The sequence below is a fragment of the Octodon degus genome, unplaced genomic scaffold (assembly GCF_000260255.1).
Source record: "Octodon degus isolate 3935 unplaced genomic scaffold, OctDeg1.0 scaffold00031, whole genome shotgun sequence".
NCBI classification, from domain to species: Eukaryota; Metazoa; Chordata; class Mammalia; order Rodentia; family Octodontidae; genus Octodon; species Octodon degus.
In genome coordinates, this window is record NW_004524607.1 from 16,936,116 (window position 1) to 16,959,924 (window position 23,809).

The 23,809-nt window shown below is 45.2% G+C and overlaps 2 protein-coding genes across 3 annotated transcripts in view; one reads left to right on the forward strand and one right to left on the reverse strand.

The window, feature by feature from the left end:
- Rsph10b (radial spoke head 10 homolog B) overlaps window positions 1-6,746 on the forward strand; it is a 66,687-nt gene extending 59,941 nt beyond the window's left edge. The window contains exons 16-19 of one of the 2 annotated variants that reach the window (XM_023713346.1): window positions 884-1,009; window positions 2,672-2,762; window positions 4,607-4,805; window positions 6,307-6,746. In XM_023713346.1, coding sequence (XP_023569114.1) covers window positions 884-1,009; window positions 2,672-2,762; window positions 4,607-4,805; window positions 6,307-6,322 — 432 coding nt within the window. In that variant the 3' untranslated portion in view covers window positions 6,323-6,746. The remainder of the gene's footprint in view (window positions 1-883; window positions 1,010-2,671; window positions 2,763-4,606; window positions 4,806-6,306) is intronic. The other variant, XM_023713345.1, reaches the window with a different exon arrangement.
- A 1,022-nt stretch (window positions 6,747-7,768) lies between these two features.
- The window catches only part of Ccz1 (CCZ1 homolog, vacuolar protein trafficking and biogenesis associated), a 28,355-nt gene continuing 12,314 nt past the window's right edge, over window positions 7,769-23,809 (reverse strand). The window contains exons 9-15 of the mRNA XM_004629627.3: window positions 22,096-22,157; window positions 21,701-21,812; window positions 17,585-17,618; window positions 16,884-17,001; window positions 9,636-9,794; window positions 9,227-9,354; window positions 7,769-8,112 (exon numbers count right to left, since the gene is read on the reverse strand). Coding sequence (XP_004629684.1) covers window positions 8,057-8,112; window positions 9,227-9,354; window positions 9,636-9,794; window positions 16,884-17,001; window positions 17,585-17,618; window positions 21,701-21,812; window positions 22,096-22,157 — 669 coding nt within the window. The 3' untranslated portion in view covers window positions 7,769-8,056. The remainder of the gene's footprint in view (window positions 8,113-9,226; window positions 9,355-9,635; window positions 9,795-16,883; window positions 17,002-17,584; window positions 17,619-21,700; window positions 21,813-22,095; window positions 22,158-23,809) is intronic.

Below are 23,809 nucleotides of genomic sequence, written 5' to 3' on the forward strand. Positions count from 1 at the left end.
TTCTCCATAATGAGCAGAGCAGGTAGATGGAGGATCAGTGGACATCACATGTAACTAACACTATGAAGCTTGCTTATCTAAGTGCCAACTGTGGAATCCTCACTATTTTCCAGTATACATAAAATATTTACCATGATAGACCCTATCTTGGGCCATAACACAAATCTAGAAGTCAGTCTGCACATAGGAACCAAGCTGAGGAGACTGTATTATATTGTACAGTGGAGGACAGCTCAGTAAGCAAGGATGGGTGAATCTAAAAACAGCCATGCCGGGTAAAAGAATTGAGGCAAGAAAGGGTACGTAGTGCATATCAAATCCTGGAAACTAGAGGAACATGTATGGAAGGAAAGCAAATCAGGGCTTACCTGATCATGAGGCAGGGAAGGTGGGTTTACTGAGTGTGTGTGTGTGTGTGTGGAAACTAGAGGAACATGTATGGAAGGAAAGCAAATCAGGGCTTACCTGATCATGAGGCAGGGAAGGTGGGTTTACTGAGTGTGTGTGTGTGTGTGTGTGTGTGTGTGTGTGTGGTACTGAGGACTGAACTTAGGGCCTTTGGACATCCCAAACCCTTTTGTTTTTTGAGACAGGGTCTCAATAAGTTGCCGGGCCTGGGTTCAAACTTGAGGTCCTCCAGCCTCAGCCTCCCCAAGTGCTGGGATTATAAGCATATGCTGGCAAGCCTGGCTACGTTCACTGTCTTGACTGAGGTAATGATTTCACAAGTGTAGACGCATCTGGAGTCACGGAACGATAACGCTTCCTGTGTAGAGTATTGCGCATCAATTGTGCCTCATTAAAGACACATGTATCTGTGGAGAGAGCCACGCACTGACCTCTGTGGAAGCCAGGCTCACTCTCTGTGCTTGTCCTCACTCAGAGCACCCAGAACAGGAGTCCAAGTGTGGCCAGAAGCCAGGAATCGGACATCATTCACTTCACCTGTGCCCAGTCTTCTTCAAGCAAGTTAGGACTCATGTCTGACTTTAAAACAAGGAAATCTGAGGTTTGTATTGACAGCTTGTCAATTACACGGCACAGTTGTGAGCGCTAGCATATAACTGTCATGCCAAGAGAGCTCTTGGGCCAGGCATGATGGTGCAGGTTGGTGCTGCCAGGACTCTGGGGGGCTGAAGCAGGAGGGCTGCCAAGTTCGAGCCTGGCTTGAGTAATTTATTGAGATCCTGTCTCAAAATAAAGAAAGACTGGAGATTAAAAAAGGGGGGTTGCTGGGGATGTAGCTCAATGGGAAGGGTCCAGGTTTAGTCCCCAAGTGTCATTAAAAAACAAAACAAAAATACAAGAAAGAAGTGAGTGCTCTTGTATAGCTGTGGGGCCAGCAGTCGAGAATCCTGCCTCATGAGGACTTCACATGCTGAGGGCCAGGAGGCTCTAGCAAGGGAACAGCAGCAGCTCACATTTAGTGGGGCTTTGCCAGCAGCCAGGCCAGGGGCAGCTCACTGTATGCCCTGTGAGCTCTGGAGGGCCAGGGTCACATAGCCAGTATTGGAGCTGGGTGTCGGCACCTGCAGCACGACCCCAGGATGGTGTCTGCTAGCACATCCAGACTCTTCACACTCAGGAGGCAGGAGTGACCTCAAGGGTATGAGCCACACGGGAGGCCAGTGGCATCTGTGGCTTTGCTGGTGAATCACTGGTCTGGAAACTCTTAGAGCCATCTTGGTTGGAGGTGACTGAGGCTGTGGCACAGAGGCGGCCTGAGGGCCACTTGGGCATTGGTAGAAGGGGTATGAGAGGGAGAGGGGAGGCTGCAGTGTTGATTTTGAGCAACCAGAGAAACAGAGTTGCTACTTCTGGGCCGGCAAGATAGCTCAGCAGACTAAGCACATGCTTAGGCAAGTACCGGGACCGGTGTTCAATCCCCAGCACCACATGCTGTGTCCGCACCGCCCCTGGGTGTGCTGAGCTGGCCAATGAGACCAGATGTGGTGGTACATGCCTGTGATGCCAGCGCTGGGGAAGCTGAAAACAGAAGGCTCAATGAATCCGAGCTGCATAGTGAGACCCTGTACAAATACATTAAGAAAAAACAAAAGAGTTATTACTTCCTAGGATAGAGATAGACCAGGATGGGGACAGACAGGGCTAGGGACAGGATGAGGTTGGAGGGCAGAATTAAGGGCAGGTTCTGGGCATGTATGAGGTGCCCGAGTAGTCATCCAGTGGCGATAGGAAGTGGCCGGGTGGGGACAGTCAGGGCTGAGCTCCAGCTGGAGACAGCAGGGGCTACAGCATACATATGATCATGGGACCAGGAATGTATGAACCTACATTTGGTTTGTTACATATAATAAATGACCTTCCAGCAGACCCAGGGGAAGATTTTAAATCTTTGGGGTTATTTGGGGGGAGGGCAGAGCCTCTCAGTAGATGAAGAAGCTTATTTCCCTCTGTAGTAATATAAATCTCAATATTCTCCCATCCAAGTACTAACCAGGCCCGACCCTGCTTAGCTTCCGAGATCAGATGAGATCAGGCATGTTCAGGGTGGTATGGCTGTAGATTCAATATTCTATGCAGGTTAAAAACAGCTAAATTAGCTCAAAGGGAAGACCTCTATTTTCTAATTATTTATAATGTAAAAATACTTTAAATCTATAATGATATAGAAGTAATATTTTGCTTTATGATTTTTTAAATGTGAAAGCCTCAGATCAAGAAGCCTCTCTGCGATGACAGAAGTTCCAAAATGAATTCTAAACCTTTGGGGAAAGGGCTGGTTTTTTTACCTGAAAATGGTGAGTAGTTTAACTGGAAAATGTACTATTTATGAGTGGCTGCTTCTAACTTACATATAGCCTATGAAACTTTACCCAGCATCTCTCATATCAGTTGAGGCAAAAAACTGAAAAGGAACACTCACAAATCAAAAATGAAAAGAAATGGTTTCAAGAGAAAGTAACAAAGATGAAAAACATGAAAAAGAAGTCTCAACACTGTAAGGATCCCATAAAAGACATTAAAGCCATAGGACAAATATGAAAATCTCTGATTTGAGAACATGTTCATCACCTGAAGAGACAGAATTTACACATATTCATAGGGTATCTGTAAACCTGGGAAAATGACCAGAACTGCAATGCCAAGAGAAATTCTTTTTTTTTTCTTTAAAAAAAAGAATTTGGCACAGGGTCTCACTACGCAGCTCAGACTCATAGTGATCTTCCTGTTCTCAACCTCCCTAGCACTGGGATTATAGGCATGCACCACCACACCCAGACTTGGTGGCTGGCTCAGTGCACCCAGGGGTGGGGCCGGCACTGCATGTGGTGCTGGGGATGGAACCCTGGTCCCTGCACTTGCCTAAACAGATGCTTAGTCCACTGAGCTATCTGGCCGGCCACTGAGAAATTCTATAATAAAAAGTACTAGGAAATTATATATGGATGGATGGATAGATAGATAGATAGATAGATAGACAGACAGACAGATAGATAGCTAATGGTAGTTACAATAGTGATATGAGAGAAAAGTATTTTCAATCATGCATTAGATAGGATGAGAAAGTGGTTCAATCTTTCCAAAAAGCAGTACAGAGCTGGGGAGATAGCTCAGTGGAATAAGTGCTTGCCTGGCAAGCACAAGGTCCTGAGTTCAATCCCTGGTATCACCAAAAAGCAGTACAGAAATAAGCTAATAGGATGTACACCAGAATGTCTAGGACATTTTGACTGCACTAGGAAAGGCAGATATTTTCACTTGCTGTATTTCCCACGGTGCTAAGAACAGGGCTTCATATATAATAGATACCCAAGTTGATCGTGCCTCTTCTCTGAGGATGCCATGGTCATGGCTTCCCATTTGCAGAAGAAACTGGGAAGAGCAGCTGCCTTGCCAGGCTTGCTAGGGAGTAGCACAGCTGGCCCACGAGGCAGATGCAGCTGAGGTCTGTAGGGAGAGCACGCGTCAGCACCCTTGGGTACCCGTTCCTGGAGGCGTTTTCACAACTTGTCACCCGCACCTCTATGTACTACACTCACCAGAGCCTGAGCCTGCTGGGGTCCCTGTGGGGGCGCACATGCAGGTCTCGCTGAGGCTCTGAACACCATGGTATCAGGCGTCACAGCTCCTCCTGCTCCTCCTTCACTCGGGGCCATCACATGGGCACCCGCAGCAGAAGGCAGAGCGTAGGGGTCCGTGCAGATCCTGGCTTCCCATGGCACCCAGTCCCACCTCTTTTAGCAGAGCAGCCCAGGCAGAGACAGAATCCACGTACCTTCTTATTCAGCTCGGAGTCTTTCCAGAGACAGTGTAAACAAGAGCCAAGAGAGGTTTCCCCCAGTACATAGAAGAAAAGCTTCAAACCAAAATATTTAAACTGTTTAGGCAGAAAGATAAGGCCAGGTAGGAGGCAGTGCCATGGCAGTACTGACCATCACAGTCACGGCCACTGCACACCCACTTCCCCCCAAGTGGCCGCCCGTGTGTTCTGCAGGACCCTCACTGTCCTCACTGCCCCAGGCCCTGAGCAGCCCACTTCGAGACACAGACCACCATGCTGAACTGTGCCAAGCTCTGAGAACAGCCTCCTCACGCACAATCCGACTACATTCGTGCTCATTCTGATAACACTCTATTTCAGAGAAACCTGAAAAGTCCAAGGAGGACCAGAAGGAGAAGTGCACCACTTGGGACACTAAGATGCACATCTTCTTTGTGACCACCCTCTTCCATGCCCACAAGCACCAGGAAATGCTCAAGGAGAAGGTCAAGGAGGACCACTTGAGGGAGTCAGCGCTGGCTCAGCAGAGGAAGGCAGAGAACGAAGAGCTGGAAGCAAGGTACAGGTGCCCCTCCTCCACAGCAGGTGCCCAGCTAGCTCATCCGACTTCCACTGGAAGCATCAGGACCCAACACCCAAGATTTATTTAGCTCACAGTTACTGGAGGTTTCAGTCCATACTCAGCTGGCTCCAAGGTAGAGTGGCACTTGGCAGAGAGCAGCCCTTCATGGCGGTGGCAGAACAAGAGAGCAAAGAGTGGCGGCAGCCCAGGTAGCTAGCTAGCTTCTCTTCTCCTTACATTGTAATGCAAATTACCTGCCCCAGGGCAGGTGCAGCACCCACCCACAAAATCAGTCACAAACTCCAGAAACCACCCATGACTGTGTGAGGCTTTGCAGGGACAACTAGACACAAACCATAACAGGACCTCATACAGTGTCTGAGACCCAAGAAACAAGCCCAGCCCGACATGGCGGTGTATACCTATAATCCAAGTGCTCTGGGAGGCTGAAGCAGGACTGAAAGCTTGAGCCTCACCTCAGTGACTCAATGACTTAGTGACTTAGGAAGGCCCTGTCTTAAAAAATAAAGAAGAGCTGGGATGTAACTCAGCCCTGTAAACAAATAATTCCTTGAAACAAATAAAACAGTAACTATCTAGGTTCTGCTCCCACCATAGTGTCCAGGGCCTTTAGAGCTTCTGGAGTTATAGAAGCATCTTTTAATACTGCATCCTAGCGCCTGGTTCCAGACACCAGGGCTTCTCCTATCCTGGAGACTCTGAGGAAACAAGTGTCTTTACACAGGCGGTAGTGGGCTCTGAGCGCGATTTGTACCAGGTAGGGGTGGGAGAAGGCTGGCTGCCAAAGGGTGCAACTATGTGCTTGGAGAGTTGGAACTTTGCACTTTGCCTCCTTGACCACTCGGGAAGGGGGCTGCAGGCTAAGTTTTATTACTAGTGGCCAGCGATCTCAACAATCACACCTACAATGGAACCTCCACATGAACACGGGCTGGAGCGTTCCTAGGTTGGTGAACACATCCTCTTGATGTGGGCAGCATCCCAAACTCTGAAGCACACAGTCCCCTATGCTGGACTCTATGGACCTTACCCTTTGTATCTTTTCATTGGGCTGGGGTTTTGTTTTTTGAAATGGGGACTGAACTCAGGGCCTTCACATTGAGCTACTTCCCAGCCCTTTTTATTTTGAGATAGGGTCTAAGTCACTAAGTTGCCCAGGCTGGGTTTAAACTTTCCATTTTCCTGCCTCAGCCTCCCTTGGCCACGTGCAGAAAGTATGGCTCTGTAGCACAGGGCTATTATTCCAGAGGCTTTTTACAAGGCCATAGCATGCTACATGGATCACATTCGATATACAAAGCCTGGGTCTAGGCTTTCAACAGAAGGCTTCATTCACTAAATTCAGGTAGTGAGCGTGATTGTTTTGCTCACAAGCACAGCTGAAACACAGGAGGGGATGACTTCACTTACCAGCTTAAAGCTAGTTTTATGATTTCACACAAAAAAAGAAGAGCTAACTTCTCATTTCTCCCCTTAGGCTCAGCATCTTATGAGAGGAAGAGGCCAAGAGACAAGACCTGGAGAATGACATCACCATCATCAAAGAGTCGATGGACTTCCCGCCCTCCTTCCCACCTCTCACTCCCAACTCTCCCAGAGAAGACACGGCTGTGTCCCAGGCTGCCAAGTCCTCTCCGAGCAAGAAGAAGAAGAAGTAAAGGCACCCAGTGCTGCAGGCTGGCTGCGAGGATTGCAAGCCTAGAAGCCTAGACCCGTGAGAAAACTGAATTTTACCTCTGCTCCTCCTGGTCCGAGCAATGCCCCTGTCTTGGTGTGTGGCATCCTGGTGTCTCACACAACCGCTTGCAAAAGGCCTGCACTGTGAAAACTCATATGAGCACATACACATATGCACATTAATGGTTGTGCATTAAATGTTTTTAAAAACCAAAGTGAAGTAGTGATGGTTAAATTTGCAATCTGATAAAACAGGTCAGAGGCCGCGCAGCATGGAGAAAGCTATTTTAACGTTTCTTAAGATGCCTTTGCCTTCTCTGTCTATAACCACCAATTATGAGTACATAGCTGGGAACCAGAATGCAACAGGGAATAAACACTGACAAAAACACATTTTTTGGTCAAAAAGTTCACTTGTAAATACTACACATGGACCATAATCTCAGGCCAAGGCAGTAGCTGAGACTGCAGAAAATGCACACAATTAACAAAGCTCAAGATGAGTAGAAACTCAAAACTGCAGCCTTAACCTGGTGTGGTGGCATATAGCTATGATCCTACCACCTTGGGAAGCTGAGACAGGAGGATCACAAGTTCAAGCTGGAATTGGACAAGTCAGACATTTAGTAAGACCCAATCTCAAAAATTATAAAAGGGCTTGAGATATAGCTCAAGTGTGAAGGCTCTGGGTTCAATTCCCAGGACCAAAACCAAAACCAATAAACAAAAACTGTGATCCTAAGGAACAGAGGAAATCATAACAGAAATTTGAAGTTATGTAGGACCAGCAAAACTACTACAAACGGATGAAGCTGCTCCTAACATAGAGTTCACGTAGACAGGTGAAAGGGACTGTGCAGTCACTTTTTCACCCACACCAAAATCCAGGTTAAGTAAAATTCAGCCAGAATTCATCCCTGCTGTGAGGAGGCATGCGGCACTGTGGCACCTCAGGGGTCCCTGTGACAATAAGGAACCTTCCTGTTTCAACACTGGGTAGAGATCTCTGTAGTAGATGTGGTCTGAAAGTCCCATAGAGCACTGAAGATAAAAGTGTAGCAATTATTTGGGCCATTGAGGAAAGGACCTCCGCTACGTACCGGGACCTGAACTCAGGACCTTGCACTTGCCAGGCAGGCATTGTGTCACTATCACCCCAGCCCCACTGACCAAATTTTGAAATCCCCAGAGCACAAGCCAGGAACCCAGAAGCCAATGTAGACTATAAATCAGCAACAAAGAGAGATTCACTGCAAAACCAGAATTTTAAAAACTTTTTAAGAATTTATTAGTCTTATTTTCCAGTAAAATATTCACATGTCAAAAGAATGAAATGATATATAGCCGACTATCTTTAATCAATTCCACATAAATATTTAAAATCTAAAAATCTTAAGAGATCATCAGACTAAGTAGAAATTTGTTTCTTCAAAGCAAGTATTGCTTTACTATTGTCAGTAATCCAGTCAATAATATGACCAATAACTTGCAATGGTAAACAAAATGTTCACTGAGTTTTTTAAAAGACGTTTTCTGTGAGCCATTGTCAGTCAATCCAAGAAGAAGATGTTATTGAACTGCGTGGCACAAAGTTTTTTTACTTCTTCTGCAAAGAGAACAGAAAACATTGTGTAAGCAATAGAGTTTTTCCTTAAAAGGTTGCATGATATGTACATATTAGTACTTTAAAGCTGAGAATAAAATGTCTGCTAATTTTGACTTGAAATTCTAGAAGCCACAGCAAAAAATGCTACAAGATTTGGGTGTAGAGATCCCTAACCCACAAGACCTCAGTACTCCCTCAGAGGCTGAAACCTGGCTTCCCTGGGCCTGAGAGACTCAACCTGGTGAGAAGAGCACTGTGCCCAAGACGCCACCGGCTGGGATGTTAGGAGCGCAGCATTGAAGATACGCCAATCTTGAGAAATCGCGGGGCATGTCACCGAATTCTGGGCCCAACCTGAAACTGGATCAAGTGCTCCACAGAGGTAGCATCTTGATTTTACTAAATTTGCATTTTATTTTTTAGTACTGGAGAGTGAACCTCGGGCCTTCATGCCGAACTACATCCCCTACCCCTCCCCAGGCTGGAGTCAAATTTGAGATCCTCCTGCCTCAGAGTGCTAGGATTACAGGCATGAGGCACCAAATGCTTAAATTCTCATTTTAAATTAGGCATACACTACTGATGTTCTTAATGTACGCAAATACCAATACAACTATTAATACAAAAAGAAACATTTACTAAGCCCTAGAACATAATGAGAAAAAACCTTCACATCTCACGTCTCCCCGATCTTTGGGCTGCTAGCCAAGCGGCCAACCACCACCCTCCTCCCAGGGCAGTGAGCCTTGGCACCCCGAGAGCAGCTGCCAGCCACACTGCGCAGACCAGCACAGCCACTCTGGCCGAAGGCGCCAAAACCTGAGCACCGCAACCGCTAGGGCACATGCGCACAGCTGAGCGGCCCCACGAATCCAGCCGCTCTGCGCAGAAAAGAGGGGTTTCCCACGCACAATACAAAAAAGGTTTTTTCTTGGCATTATAGAAAGTAATTTTCTTTTCACCATCATCAATTTTCTTGTACAGGGGACAGAAAAATGTACAATGGGGGCACTCAGTTCAAGTCATTTGATCTCTTTGTCCTGCTTCCCGATATACTAAAGAGCTCAAAACAAAACAGCACTAAAATTCTGCTCAAATACTAAATCCTGCTTACCGTTGACTTCAATCAGATTTGCGTTTTTTTGATTCAAAATAACATACAGCTCCCGCTGATCCGACTTTTTCCCGACCACCCAATAATCACTCATGGCTTTCACGATGATTTCTTCATCTTCATCTGCTCTGTAGGACAAGTTTCAGAAGGCACGGTTACCACACGCAGCCAGACAGAGGGAAACCCCGGCACTGCAAGTCAAGGGACAGGACGGGGCGGCCACTGCAAAGCTCAGGGTGCCTTTGGGAGCACACGGTCTTTCAGGTTTGGGCTGTGCCTGGGAGTGGCACGCTGGGAGGCAGCCAGGCTTGAGCCTCTCGAAGGGGCTGAGGGTCACTGAGCTCTGACGACAATGACTTTAATAGCTCTTCTTAGAAAGGGAACAGCTAATTTGAGCAGTCAGCGCTACCTGGTAAAATCACTGTTGATGTCACCTAGAATCTTCATTAGATCCGGGTGAACAGACGTCAGTGACACGCTGGGTGTTTTCTTCATGTGAATTGTACTCTTCTCTGCCAAGTTCATGTGGTTGAAGTAGATAAACTTAAACTGGGGCTCCTTCTCAGACCTGTGAACACATGCAGTGGAGACCGTGACAGTGGGAAGGAATATTCAGCCACATACACAGCCAGTGTGCCTTGACAACCGGATGGCTCCGGCCTTGTCCCGTCAATGATGGGGCCCCCACATCAAGAATCTGCTTGTTAACATGAAACAGGCTTTCCATTCACTAGTGACTCGTGCAATATCCAACATGACAATTCTCCAGAGAGCTATTTTTTTAAACACCAAAAATATTTTAACTACTATGTGAAGATTTTCTAAATAATACTATTTTTAAAATGCAAATGAGGGCTAGGGACATAGCTCGGTGGCATGTAATTTCTCATCTAGGGAAAAAGTCAGCAAGTCATGGCCCTGTGGCCAGATCTGGCCATTCCTAAATAAACTTTCACTGGAGCACTGCTGTCCCCATACAGCCCATGCTATCTATGCTACTTTCAAGGTAAAATGAGAGTTGTGTAGCTGCAACACATATAGCCTACAAAGTTTAAAACACTTACTATTTGGTCTTTACAGAAAGTCTGATGACCCAACTTAGGACAGTGACATCACTGAACAGTGCTAGGGAATGAACGAAGTGTTCCTTATATATAATGAGCTCAAATTTACAGCAACAAGACAAAACTTGCCATTAAGCAGGGTGTAGGATGCATGTCTGTAATCCCAGCATTCAGAAGGCTGAGGCAGGAAGATCTAGAGTTGGAGGAAAGCATGGGCTACACTGTCAGACCATGAGCCTAGTGTGGTGGCACATACCTATAATCCCAGTACTTGGGAGGCTGAGGTAGGAGGATTGCCACTAGTTCGAGGCCAGCCTGGGCTATATAGTGAGTTAAAGGTCAGTTTAAACTGCATAGCACCTATCTCAAAAACAAATAAAAAACCAACGCTATCCCCCCCAACAAACAAACAAACCAATTAACATACAAACTTTCTCATCATTCTCAGTGGAAATCATGCTGAAATGTACTTTTTTGGTAAAGTAAAATAACATCTTAATTGGAATTTCCTCTTCCCCTTCCCCTCTATTTCTACTCCACCCCATCTCTAGTGGTACTCAGGATTGGACCCAGGTCCTTCACACTGAGTTACACTCCAAGGTCTTTAATTGTGTTATGCTGACACAGGACCTCATCAAGTTGCCCAGGCTGGGCTTGAACTTGTCATCCTCCTGCCTCAGCTCAGAGTGCCGCTACATCTAGCTTCCCTTTTCTTTCTTACACCGATTGGCTGATGCTATTACAGTTCATCCCAGATTGGAGCCTTTGAGCTTCTGAGGGAAACTTGGAAACAGTTGGGCCACACAGCTCAAAGGGTGCCTATCCCTCCATTCACTGCTTCTGTCAGGGACACAAGGGGGCTCTGGAGAGCAGAGGGTGCAGAAACCCGACAGTGAACAAGCGGGTCACTGCTGTGATACTTCATCTCTGGGCAAGGAGAGAACGTGGCTGATTTAGTTTCTAGGACAATGGAAATAATATCTTATATAACCAGAGCTTGTTTTTGGCAGGCCCCTGACACTAAGAAAAGTATGTATAAGAAAAACTGATTAGAAAGATGAAAACTTTAAGACGTGGAAAGAGCTACCATCTAGTTAGCTGGATAGATGCATAACTTAAACTGCTTCTGGCTGCTCTGTTTAACCCAAAACACGCTCTATGACTTTCCTCTTACCCATTTGTAATACATGAAATACGTGTTCATTTCTTTTGTACCCCTAAATTGGAATTTACATTAGAAATATTATTTAGGGCCAGGCCTGCTGGCACATGCATGTAATCCCTCACTTGGCAAGATGAGGCAGGAGGATCAACACCCGTTGAAGGCTAGCCTGGTCTATACAGTGAGTTCAGAACCAGCCTGAACTACATAGCAAGACCCTATCTCAAAAAAAGTTCTTCAAATGGTTAAGATGGGTAAAGAAATGTGGACTCTTTCTAATCGCCTTTCTATGAAGTATAGCATAAAAACAGGTCTGGAAAAAACAGGTGGCTGTTTACAAAGTACTATTAATGGAACAGGAAGACATCTGCTCACATACAAAACTCAAGAATATAATTTCTCAACCTTTGGTCTTACTAGAGATAAGAATTAGGATCTAGCCCACTGATTTTGAAAGAGCAATAGTGCATTTATCTGGTGTCTTTTCTAAAGAGTTTAAACAGCAAAACATTTTAAAAAGCAAAGTCATATACATGTCTTGCCTTCTTAAGGAACATACTATACATAGTTAACTACATCAGTGTAGGAAATTCTAAACAGGAATGATTTTAAGTTTTGAGTTTGACCAGAAAGGAAGGTCTGGGTAAAGGTGGGGCCTACAAAGACAGAGCAGAGAACTTGGCTGCTAAAAGATTATCATTTAGAAAAGTCAAGTACCCTACACTAGGACAATAGGAAAAATGCCTTGACAAAATGTGAGTTCCAGTAAGGCTCCACCCTTCCAAGGCTTAAAACTGCAAAGTGAAGTACTTTGAGAAGAGCCCTAGGACACTCTCTGAAAAATGGGCTACCTAGGGAACTGATTCCCTAAGATTCAATTCACCATGCTCAGCCACCCAGGCACACTAAGGCCTGCACAGCCTTCATGCAGAAGGACTTGGCAACTGGTACATTGCAGCTGGTAGCAAACTGTTACCAGTAGAATGGGGAGTTATGAAGTCAGGGAGGTTTTCACCTGGATGTCAGAAAGCAGTCTAGGAGGCCAAGCACTGTACCCCTGGGAGTCAGATCGGAGATTAGGGCATGGCAAACTGACTTGGGGAGTGGCTGTGACCTGTCACTCACAGAGTTCCAGGTGCAAAAACATTTTCCAAACCACTGCACTTGAGACCAGTCAGAGTGCTATCTTCCATTCCTCTTGCGAGAACTCAAGCAGATTTTGGATAGGTCAACCTACACCACACATCAGCCTGAGAAGTGGGAGGTACAAGACAGCCACCACTGCACTCTGGGCCACTGTGCTTTTTCTTTCACAGTAATCTACTCTCACCCTGTAGACTGTACTTTTCTTACTTTTAGTTGGCTCAAACTTACTCTGCAGAGTATGTTTCTTTCCTTACCTTTAATAAATGCAGAAGGACCTTGCTACCTTGTTTTGTTCAATTCTTAACACTTCAGTAGAAAGAGCCAAAGGACACAGAGGGACAATTTGTGAAAGAAGAAAGCCAATGAACCATGAAGGGTCACTTGGCCTCAGTGTCACCCATCAAACTGGGGAAAGCAGAGGACACAGGGAATGGGTGCTGGTGGCCATGGTGGGTGGCAGAACAGCACCCTTGTGGCGACCTGGCAACATGCATTCACATCTTACATGCTCTTCCTTTGCCCCTGAAGTCAGGTCTAGAGATTTATCCTCAAAAGCTAAGGCAGGGCAGCAGATCTGTCCACTAAAGAACTGCTCATAGCACTAAGAGCAGCCTACTTCAGGCTGCCCACCAAACGGGAACACGATTAAACAAACTACAGCGTGTGCCATGTTTCAGGGTGTACACCATAATGCTAATGGAGACAGAAGGAGCTTCCACATTTACTGATTTTAAATGTTCATGTTTTATTTTCTAAAGTGCTAGATTTATGTCATATTTATTAAAAACATGTCTATGTTAGCATGTTTAAATGTATTTAAGTTTAAAAAGTTGAAAATAATTAGATTTTTCAATACTGGTCTTTTTATTTTTTAAAAGAAAGCTACAATCTTTTATTAAAACCTATGGTAATTTTAATCTGACATTACATACTAATTTAAACAAACATGATCCAAACATAGACATATCTTCACCTCCAGACTTCATGTTCAAACAAGACTTTAAGAAATGGGGGAGAGTGTAGGTACCAGAGTTTGATCCCCTGCACCACAAGCTGTGCTGGCCTCGCCCCTAGAGCACGCTGAGCCGCCAACTGAGACTGGGCGTGGTGGTGCACACCTGTAACCCCAGCTCTTGGGAGGCTGCAAACAGGAGGATCACTATGAGTCCGATCTACGTAGTGAGACCCTGGACTAAATACATAAAAGAAAAAAAGAAAAAGAAATGGGGGGTGGTGGTGAAACTATCTTTGTGTGTTACAACATGAAAATTGGAATACTGAATCTATAGAGCTGAGATCTTGCTCTTGTCCTGTGCTATGTAATAACTCTTTCGTCTCAGAACCAACTTTAATGGTTATCAACACCATCACTGTAATATGTATTAGGTATAATATTTTGTTTTTGTTTTGTTTTCTGAGACAGTCTATGTAGTCCAAGCTGGGCTCAAACTTTTCTCTTGTGTCAGAGCACACGGTGCACAGCTACACATCACCGCACCTGCAGCAATATTCCTTCTTGTATGTATCAAAACTCATACTGAAAACTGGACAATGCATGTGTGGACTCACTACTAGTAAGTCTATTTTTCTACAACATGAAAAAATACACAAAAAAACCTCATACTGAACAATGAGTTGCATAAGAGGATTTAGGTTTTACAACTGTCTATAAGTTTTAGTTCACAAGTTAAACAAACTCAAGTATTACTATACTTTGAAATTTTGTTTAAAAACAAATGCATAAATTATCCTTAAACAAAACAAGAATCACTGGGCTTAACTGCCAGTACTCCAATGCAGGCATCCATCCATCCATGTCCTTGAGAAGAAAACCAAATGCCACACAAAAGACATCAATACCAAATTAACCTACTTCCTATTGTTCTTAGAAGGGTGGACACCTTGACTTTCAGGGGAGCACTCAAAGACCACATTCAGCACTGCATACTATGTCCTAACCACAGCTCTATGGGATTTGCTGGAGAAGGCTGTAGTGGAGAAAGCAGGAGGGTACTAAGGCTGTGGGAGTGTTCTGGGGCCAAGAAGGCATCCTGCTTCCACCCCTCACTTCCAACACTGCCCAGGGGAGCCCTACAGGATCTGCCTTACCCCCTCAGAGCTGTCTTGCCCTCATTAGCCTAAGAGGAAGGTCCCAGGACTGGGGCACAAGTTGGTCTGAAGAATCTCTAGAAGAAAAACACATCTTTTGTATCCAAAAGCTTTTATTTTCAGCCAATTATATTGTCTGGTGACCAATGGCTCATTATGTATAAAATTGTGGCTGCATCAAGAACTATCTTAATGTCAATTTTCAATAACATTTCTAAAATTCCTGCTTATGCAGGCATGCCCCTTAATTGTACCATGTTTAATCTACTGTCCAGTTTTCCATGTACCTTATCTTTCAACACACTAGTGACACTATCCAGAGGCTCTCTGAACAGTCAATAAACTTTGTCCTCTATGATAGAGAGATACACAATAAAATATGCAGGAACATGTTAACTATAGAATCTAACTGGGAGTTGATGTGTGTCCGGTATAATTTTCCTAATAAAATGTCAGAGAGACAGCTGCTTAAGACAGGATAATTAATACCCAAGGCCCTCTCTTCAAGTGGAAAGTTAAACCTTACTTGCAAAGTAGAAGGCCTTTGAAGGCAAGTTTTACCCCTAGATAAACGACTTGGGATATCTACAGAAAGCACAGGCAGAACAGTGACCATGTCCAGTGACTTCCCCAGGGTTTTGGGGATGGCAGTAAAAACACTATACCACTCCCTTGATTCATTCATAACATGCTGTGGTGGACTGAGAAGTAATGGTCAACTTGTAACATTCAGCTGAATGGAATCAGAGTGGTGCTGGGTGTGTGGGGGCAACCTGAGGACTATTGACAGCAGCATTAAAAAAAAATAGAAAGGAAGAAGTGGGGCTTGTGGTTCTCCTGGAGGAGCCTGTCATGCTGGTTTTCCTGATATGAACTTGGCTGTTATCATCAGAAGAACTCAGGCCCTCACTGTCACTGAGGATGGCTGTGGTACTTTTCAGGGCACTCTGATCCTTACCTTGAGTGTTGCTTCCTGGTTACAGTGCAGCTCCCTCAGCCTGCTGGCAAAGAACTTTCATTCCTCTGGCATAGACTTCCTAGCATCCACCACTGACCTTTGGGCCTTTGCAGTGCAAATCCGTGAAAGACTTACATGAGACACTGTCGTGGGCTCTAGGTCTCAGGCTGGACTCGTGGGGGGCACTGTCATGGGCTCTTGGTCCTCAGTTGGATTCTTTGGGTCTTTAGTGTGTGGAAGGATTTCCTGCACTCTTTTGTACTTGACTCTCTGGGTGACTACAAAATAATCCTACAAATTATGATCCAAATCAGATTTAACTCACTTGTGACTCCTTTAAAAAGGAAAACCTGGCAGGTTCATGGTCAAAATCAAACAATTAAGCAGTACTGTCCAGAGGTGAGTTAGTCAGGTACTCTTGTCTTCTCGCCATATCTTTTTCCAAAGCCAAGTAAGCTGCCAACAATCAACAGCAACACCCACATATTGTACCAAATCTAAAAGTGCTTTCTCTTGAACTCGTTTTGAGAAAGGCTGCTTATGAAAGATGCAGACACCTAACATAGGAAGACTGAAAACACTGCTCTATACAAATCCACAGCATTTGAATGACTGCCTGTACAGGTGGAAGTTGCCAATGCACAGGTCTCACATCTCTCAACACGCTTTTCCTCTGGTCACCTTGTGTTTACAATAGTTCTATTTTACACTGAGAAAAGAGAAACAGAAAGAGGCTCAGTGACTTGTCAGGGTTCTTACAGAAGATGAATTAAGCCCTGGTCTCCTGTTGCAGCCACACCTGACACCAGCTTGGCCACCTCCCCTGCAACACTTCGGCACGAGGCAAAGTGCTCTCTGTCCCCACAGGGTAACACGTGCTAACCACACCAACCTGTCTGTTGAACTGTGGTGGGTTTGGTCATCACAAAGGCACACCACAGGCAGATGGCATTCCTGACCCCAACCATTCATGCCACCACTGCCTGGGGGAAAGCTGAGGAAAGCACCAAGTGAAGGCCTGGCCCCAGCCCCAAGGCAGGGCAGAGAGGCTTGGGCGCAGCTCCCCAGGGGGCCCCTGGGATAGGACTCAAGAGCCACCACTGCTCTTTAGCATCTGAGCAAACACAGAAATGTTCATGCTGCCAATTTCTTAAGTAAAAGCCATTCTTATCGTCAACAGTTAAGTGCCTAAAAGTAAATGTGAAATGAAGTACGAACCCAGATATCCTTTTGTTGATGTTAAACTGTTCACAGATGTCGGATGCTAGCACTGTGAGCTGGGGCCCAACAATGCTGTCCAGTCTTCGGCAAAATTCCAGCGTCAGCTGAATGGAGGCTGGGGAGGGAGTGCAGAAAGAGACCTGTTGTAGCTCTCTGTCAAACAGGTCCATGTCCATTTGCCCCAGTACTTAACAGTAACTAAATGAAAACTTCACTTATCAATTCCATGACAAGAATGAAACAGAGATGTTACAATTAATCATATTTAAGTAAAAAAGTTGCACTGTCTTGTCTTGAAAGGTTGCTCTGTACACACCCTGAGGGGTGGCGAAATGGCTGCACACCCAGGCAGACCTAAGAAGGTCATATGTTTTAAAAAATCCATGAGACAGCACTCAGGGTTCAGGTGCCACTTGATGCTTTACAGGTAACACCTTGTTTAATCCCCCAAGTCCCTCTGCAACCCCAATACACAATCAGGGAGGTACAGAGAGAAGCCTGGCTCCTACCGCAGCCAAGGGGATGGCCAGGCTGTCAAAACCTCAGCAATGACCAGTTAGGAGGCAGAAGACTGAGCTGGGGAATAGCCACTGACACAGCCCCTCTTGCTTGCGACTACATGCTTTAAGAAAAAGAGATAACAAATTGCAAAAGGCTGATCTGCTCAGGCTGTAATGAGACTCAAGACATGCACCTACCATCAACCATAAAGCATACGGCTGCACTCATTGCCTGGGAGGAAACAAACCAGCAGTTAGAAAATGGCACAGAAATGAGGCTTAACTATAATAATCAAATGTAGTCAATGTGCTTAAGTCTTCCTCTTTTCTTTTTCTTTTTTTTTTGTAGAACCCGGATTGAACTCAGACCCTTACACTTGCCAGGGAAGCACTTATTCCAGTGAGCCATCTCCCCAGCCCCAATGTGCTTAAGTCTTGATTTGAACATACCAACTGTACAAAAAGATCCTCTTCCATGACTGAAGTAATGCGGACACAGAGTAGACAGTAGATGGGAGTTAAAGAAGCACTGCAGACCTTGTCATTTTGTCACTCAAAACAGCATGGTGGTCATGTCACAACAATGTCCACTGGTCAGGGAGGCAGGTGTGGGGCCTCATGAGTGTGGCCACACCCTGATTTAAAGTGCTCAAGGAACAGAGCATACAACCCGCCCGGGGACAGTGGATGAAGGAGCAGCATCTCTGAGTGAGCATGTGGTACCTTGGGATACTTATTCTAGTCTGCGTATGCCTGACAATTTCCGCTAATAAAACTTTTTTTTGGTACTGGGGATCAAACTCAGGATCTTGTGCTTGCCAGGCAGGCACTTACGCAGCTGAGCTACTTCCCTAACCCCAAATATAACTTTTAAAAGGAAACAACTGATGCCATCTCATCTCACTTTATCCTAGAAAACAGGTTATCAAGCAGCAGCAATCTACAACCAAGACTGTAAGCAAACGTATTTTAACTTGTGTAAAAATAAGACCTCATGTTAATAATCTAACCTTTCATTTTAAGATTCTGGAAAAGAGCAAACTGAACCAGAAGCAAACAGAAGGAAGGGAATGAGAACACTCAGAGCAGAAATAAATCAGATGGAAAGCAGAAGAAAGAAGACTCACATTACCACAATCAGGAATGGAGGAAGAGACATCAATACCACTTTGACATGGTATGAAAGGAGTATAAGGCTGTATATACTATGAAAAACTGCATATCCAACAAATTAATTAACTCAATGGAACAATGAAATATACCAATTGGGAACTGCCTCAAGAACAAAAAATCAGAATGGACCTATAACAAACAGACCAATTAATAATTTTATTATTTTGTAGTACTGGGGATTGAACCCAGAGCCTCTGTACTAAGCTACACGCACAGCTTGAGTCAGCGGCTCACTAAACTGCTTAGGATAGGCTCAAACTAGAAAGCCGCCTGCCTCAGAGTCCCAGGATGCTGGAATTACAGGCATGCATTACCATACCTGGCTAACCAATGTTAAAGTTTCTTATGAAGAAAGCCTAGGTTTTAATGGTTCTACTGTGAATTCTCTCAAACATTTATAGAGGAATTAATATCCTTCACAAAGTCTTCCCAAAGCCAGGAAAGGAGGGACTACTTCCCCACTCATTCAGTGAGGCCTGCACTACTCAGATAGCAGACAAATGGCATCACAAGGAAACTACAGGCCACATCCCTCAGGGCACAGCTCCTACAGCGTCAGCTCAGCCTCTGCAGGGTTGGGATGAAGGTTAGTGACACGGGGTTGGCTGAGTCTCCGTAGTCCATCTTGGTACAAACTTGGGATGTAAGACACCGCTCCACATGCTCACGGTGCAGCACTGTGGGGAGAGGCAGGCCCATGCTGTCCACAGGATTCTAGCACAGAAACAGCTGGTGCTCACACTTGGCGACGTTCAGGCCCTGCCACACGTGCTTATCTCTGGGCTGATTTTATCTGTACTCTTCAACTGTAATTAACCAGAACTGTGAGGATGAAGGCCCTTCTGATCTTCTAGTCCTCTAAACTACTGAACCTAAAGACAGGCTTGGGAACCCCTCAAGGAACAGCTGGTGTCTAAAGTGAAGAGGGTTCTGGGGACTCCTGAACTTGGTAAGCAGAAATCACTGAGTTGACCCCTGACTACTTCACATGGACAAAGCACATGGGATGGGAATCCTAACTCAAAAAAGCTCCTAAACAAGGAGATACACACTCTTTAACATGACCATAGTGCCTTCATCACACCTAAAACTGCACCTGAAAGTGAAAATTCAACAGACTGTGCCAGGATCACTGCGAACTTACTGTCCTGAGCACTCAGGGATTTTAGCTCGAAAGCGAGTGGATGTTTTTCCTGGTCCAGTGACTGCTCAAAATTACGCCTCAGCTTAGTTTGGCTCATTGAGACCACACTGTTGTGCTGCTTTCCCTGGAACGCCCCCCTTGACTGGTGTTTTTCTACCCCACATGTAAGTGAATTTCTCAGATGTAGGCTTTTCTGAATGAAACACCTTCGTATCGTGCACCAGGAGCTCATCCACCTGCTGCTCTGACACAGAATGTCTGTGTTAAGTGTGTCAGTGGCCTTTAGGGACCTGTCATCTTGTGACTTCCTTTGATTGCTCAGGTCAACCACAGGTTTGGATTCCAAGGTGCGCCGTTTCTCAGTGCTGACTCCTGCCAAAGAGGAGGCATGAGCACAACCTTTTGGACTTTTCATATTTAATACATCTGTCTGCCTCACCCACAAGAAGACAGTGTGGCCTGCCTGGGAAAGAAGTCTCCACACTGAGAACCATTCTCACACAGGGCTCTGAAGCCACTCTTGTGTGTCACTTAGTCTCAGGTGGGAGACCACTGAGTTCAGCTGACTTTTGTTTTTTCTGGTCACTTATTTTTCTCTCTGAATACTTATTATTATTTTTTCTTTTAGGGTTTCTTCTGTCTCTCAAACTGTCCAGTGTTGGGTGGAGGTGGCCGCTTACAGTAGGAGACGTTCACAGGGTCTGTCCAATCTTCTGTTAGGCATTTTCCAAGCATATTTTTCTTCCCTAGCTTCCTCCCCTCCACTGCCTGCTCATCTGATGGGACATTTCAGAAATCAAGCCTCCCTACTCATCTTTCCTTCCATACTTTTCATGTCATTTTATCCAATATCCTGGGGCAAACAACTTTATCCTTTAAATGAATTTCAGAATGTCAAAAAATTGTATTTTCAGGGAGGGGAATTGAGAGTCACTGATTAATGGGTACGAAATTTCTGCTTGACCCAATGAAAAGGGAGGGCTTGTGCATGAAGTTATCTCCCCAGTCTTTCATATGTGTTATTTTGAGACAGGGTCTTGCTAAGTTGTGACAGTACCAAGCTGGGCTCAAACTTGTGACCCTCCTGCCTCACCCTACCAGGGTTCTGGGGCCCCAGGCTTACACCACTGCAGTGGGGTGCATCTGCACCTCTTCTCATGCCCACTTCCTGCTTGGCCCTGAGGAAACCAGCTCCAGGCCAAGAGCACCTCTGGGCTCAAGGACACATGTCGGCATACTGCCTGTTTTCAAACCCTTAGGCCTTGTTCTCATGCCACCTTCCGTCTTCTAGACAGTTACAGGTTCCCTCACTCTTTAGTGAACTCCTTTTGGTTCTATGTGGACATCATTTCTAAGCCTTTAGGAATTACAATTGGAGTTACATTCAGGCAGGAGGGATGAACGCCTATGTTCAGCCTTTCTTCTGGCACTAAACCTTGCCTTAGAAAAAAGAAAAAGGAATCACTAGCCGGGTGCAGCTGTGGGCCAGCACCAGGAGGCTGAGCAGGCGCATCCAGCGGTTGTGGCCAGCCTGGGTAACAGGGAGCCCCTCTCCTCCAGCAAAAGAAAACGAAACCCAACCTAACACACACCCTCCCAGGACAGTACCTCAACAGAAGCAAGATGCTGTCTCCTTACAGAAGTAGCAAGTCCACAGCTTTAAAATCAAGCAAGGCAGAATCTGCGAAAGTGTGGCCACGGCCAGAAGGCACCCAGCTGCCCAACAGCCATGACCCGAGCGCAGCCTGCGGGTGGCCTGGCCAACACCTTAGCCACTAACTCCCCTGCTAATAGCAAAGCAGTTTCAAAGTGCTGCAAATGACCTCTCAAGGAGATTTCCTGCTGCTATCCCAGAAAATCACCCATTTTGAGTTTCACATAATAACTCCCAACACTTCCAAGAAACACTTAAGAGCTTTGCATCAGAGTCACGTACACATGCAAGAAAGATGTACTTTAGTATTAATCTGTAACACTGGAGGAAAAACAGTTGTTACCTTATAAACAATTAAATGGAGCTCTTCGTAAGTGTCATCTGTATTTACAAAAATTTTCGGGAATCTGCATTTTGCGTCTGGATCATTAAGGTTCAAGGGTCCAGTAAGAAATCTTAAAAGCAAGCAAAGAGACTCAATGAGGTAAACTATAAAGAGGAATATATAAACAGAACTTTCTGACTCAATAAACATCAATTTCCTTTTTGAACCCAGAAGCTATCTGGAAAACACTAAACCAGAACATGATAAAGTAATTGCTGAAATTCATTGAACACGGTAGGACTGCCTCTATTGATTATTCCCACAAAATAGCGCAAGGTAATTCAATGTTCATGGGTTCACCAGAAAAAGAGAATGAAACTCAATCTTGTAAAATCAAAGAACAAAAGTCCTACCTCCCATAATGCTGAAGATTTCCTGGCATTTCTGCCCTTATTGGAGAATCCCTTCCCGCCAACTGCAAACATATTTAATGTTAAAAAATGACTGATTAGACTTTTTACTTTCAAAATGTTGACAGTTTTCCTATCTGCTAGGAGTAGAAATCTGCTAGCGTGGCTGGCTCCATGCCATTCTGTACCAACAACTTCCTGCATCCCCCTTCACTGATATAGTGGGGGTGGATCGCTGAATGCCAGAACCAGCTGATTCTAATGAGAATGGTCAAAGGACAACTGCATCCCACCCTGAATACAAACTGCTCCGCTCCATCTGTAAGAGCAGCCAAGACTTCCCATGAGATCACATCAGTAGGGCCATCTCACACCCCCTACATGTGGAAAATGGAGTGTGGGGAGCTCCTAAGCAAGGTCTGTGTGTCTGGTGCCAGTGTCTCCGCCTCTCACCATGCCACCACATCCCCTCAAAGGCATGTATCTATCCCACATGCCTAGCTGACACTGCCAAAAATACACTACTTTAATGTGCATGAGAAGAAAAAAACCCTCAAATCTAATAGTCATTTAGCTGAAACTTATTTTATTAAAGGTGTCTGATTCCCTTCTCATCTATATAAAGTTTTAGCACATAACCTGAGAGGACCCCAACACACCAGAAACCCAGTGGCGAAAGCCCAAAGCTCAACTCTCATCCCTTTAAGTCCTTGTTTGAGGGAAAACCTCAGGCGTGCAGGCTCACACTGCCATACTGCATGCTGCAGCTTCCTACTGTACACACCTTGCTCTTCAGGTATCGTTAAATTGTTACAGAGTCCTCTAGTGAGACAGTGGCACTGTCAGTTTGAAGAGCACCTAAAGTAACCATGCTGAGAATGTTCACAAGAAGATGTTTGGGGACTCAGCAGAAACTGAGGTCGAGTCCTGGCTCTACCATGTCCGTGCTGCTGACCTTGGATAGGGTTCTGGTGTCCCCTAAGCTGGAGCAGCCCCATAGGCAGGAAGGAGGGAACAGACAACTCCTGACACTGCAGGCTGAGGTCACACAGCAGGCTAGGCACCAGAACAGTGCTGTGGACACTATGCTCCACACTGCCAGCCACTGTTTTCACCTGCCCGGAAAACAGCTAGGAGCTGCTGAGGCCCCTTTCAAAACCCCTTTGGGTTCTCAAAGAGTTTTCCTGTTGCTTCAAATCATGATCTTAACAATACAGACAGGAGAAAGGTGGGGAGGAAAACAAGAGGGAGAGGAGGGAAACAGTTTGCAAGCAGAGAAGGTACATGCACACACCTAAGCAAAAATGCTGCTTTTATGGGCTATGGACTTCTTCCCTTTCCAGCCCAATTAAAGCTATGAAATAACAGTTTGAGGTGAATATTGGTATTATTTTAATTATTCTGCAGAAAACTGGGAAATTAAGTACCAGAGTGGAAAAGCCAGATAGGCAATAAACCACCTACTCAAAATTTACACAATTCTAACTCATAAGACACTGCAGGATTAACCATGGTTTGTCAGAGACCCTTGGCATTCATAGCATTCCCCGAATCCAACCCAAGACCCTGTTTTTCCTGTCTCTTAAAATAAACCTTTGTTACTGCATTTGGATGCATCAAACTGGAGTAGATTTCTAACATGCATGGTTTTCCAAGCTACTAACTGACACCACTCACAAAATATCACTAGGTATCACAGTACTAATGTGAAATACAG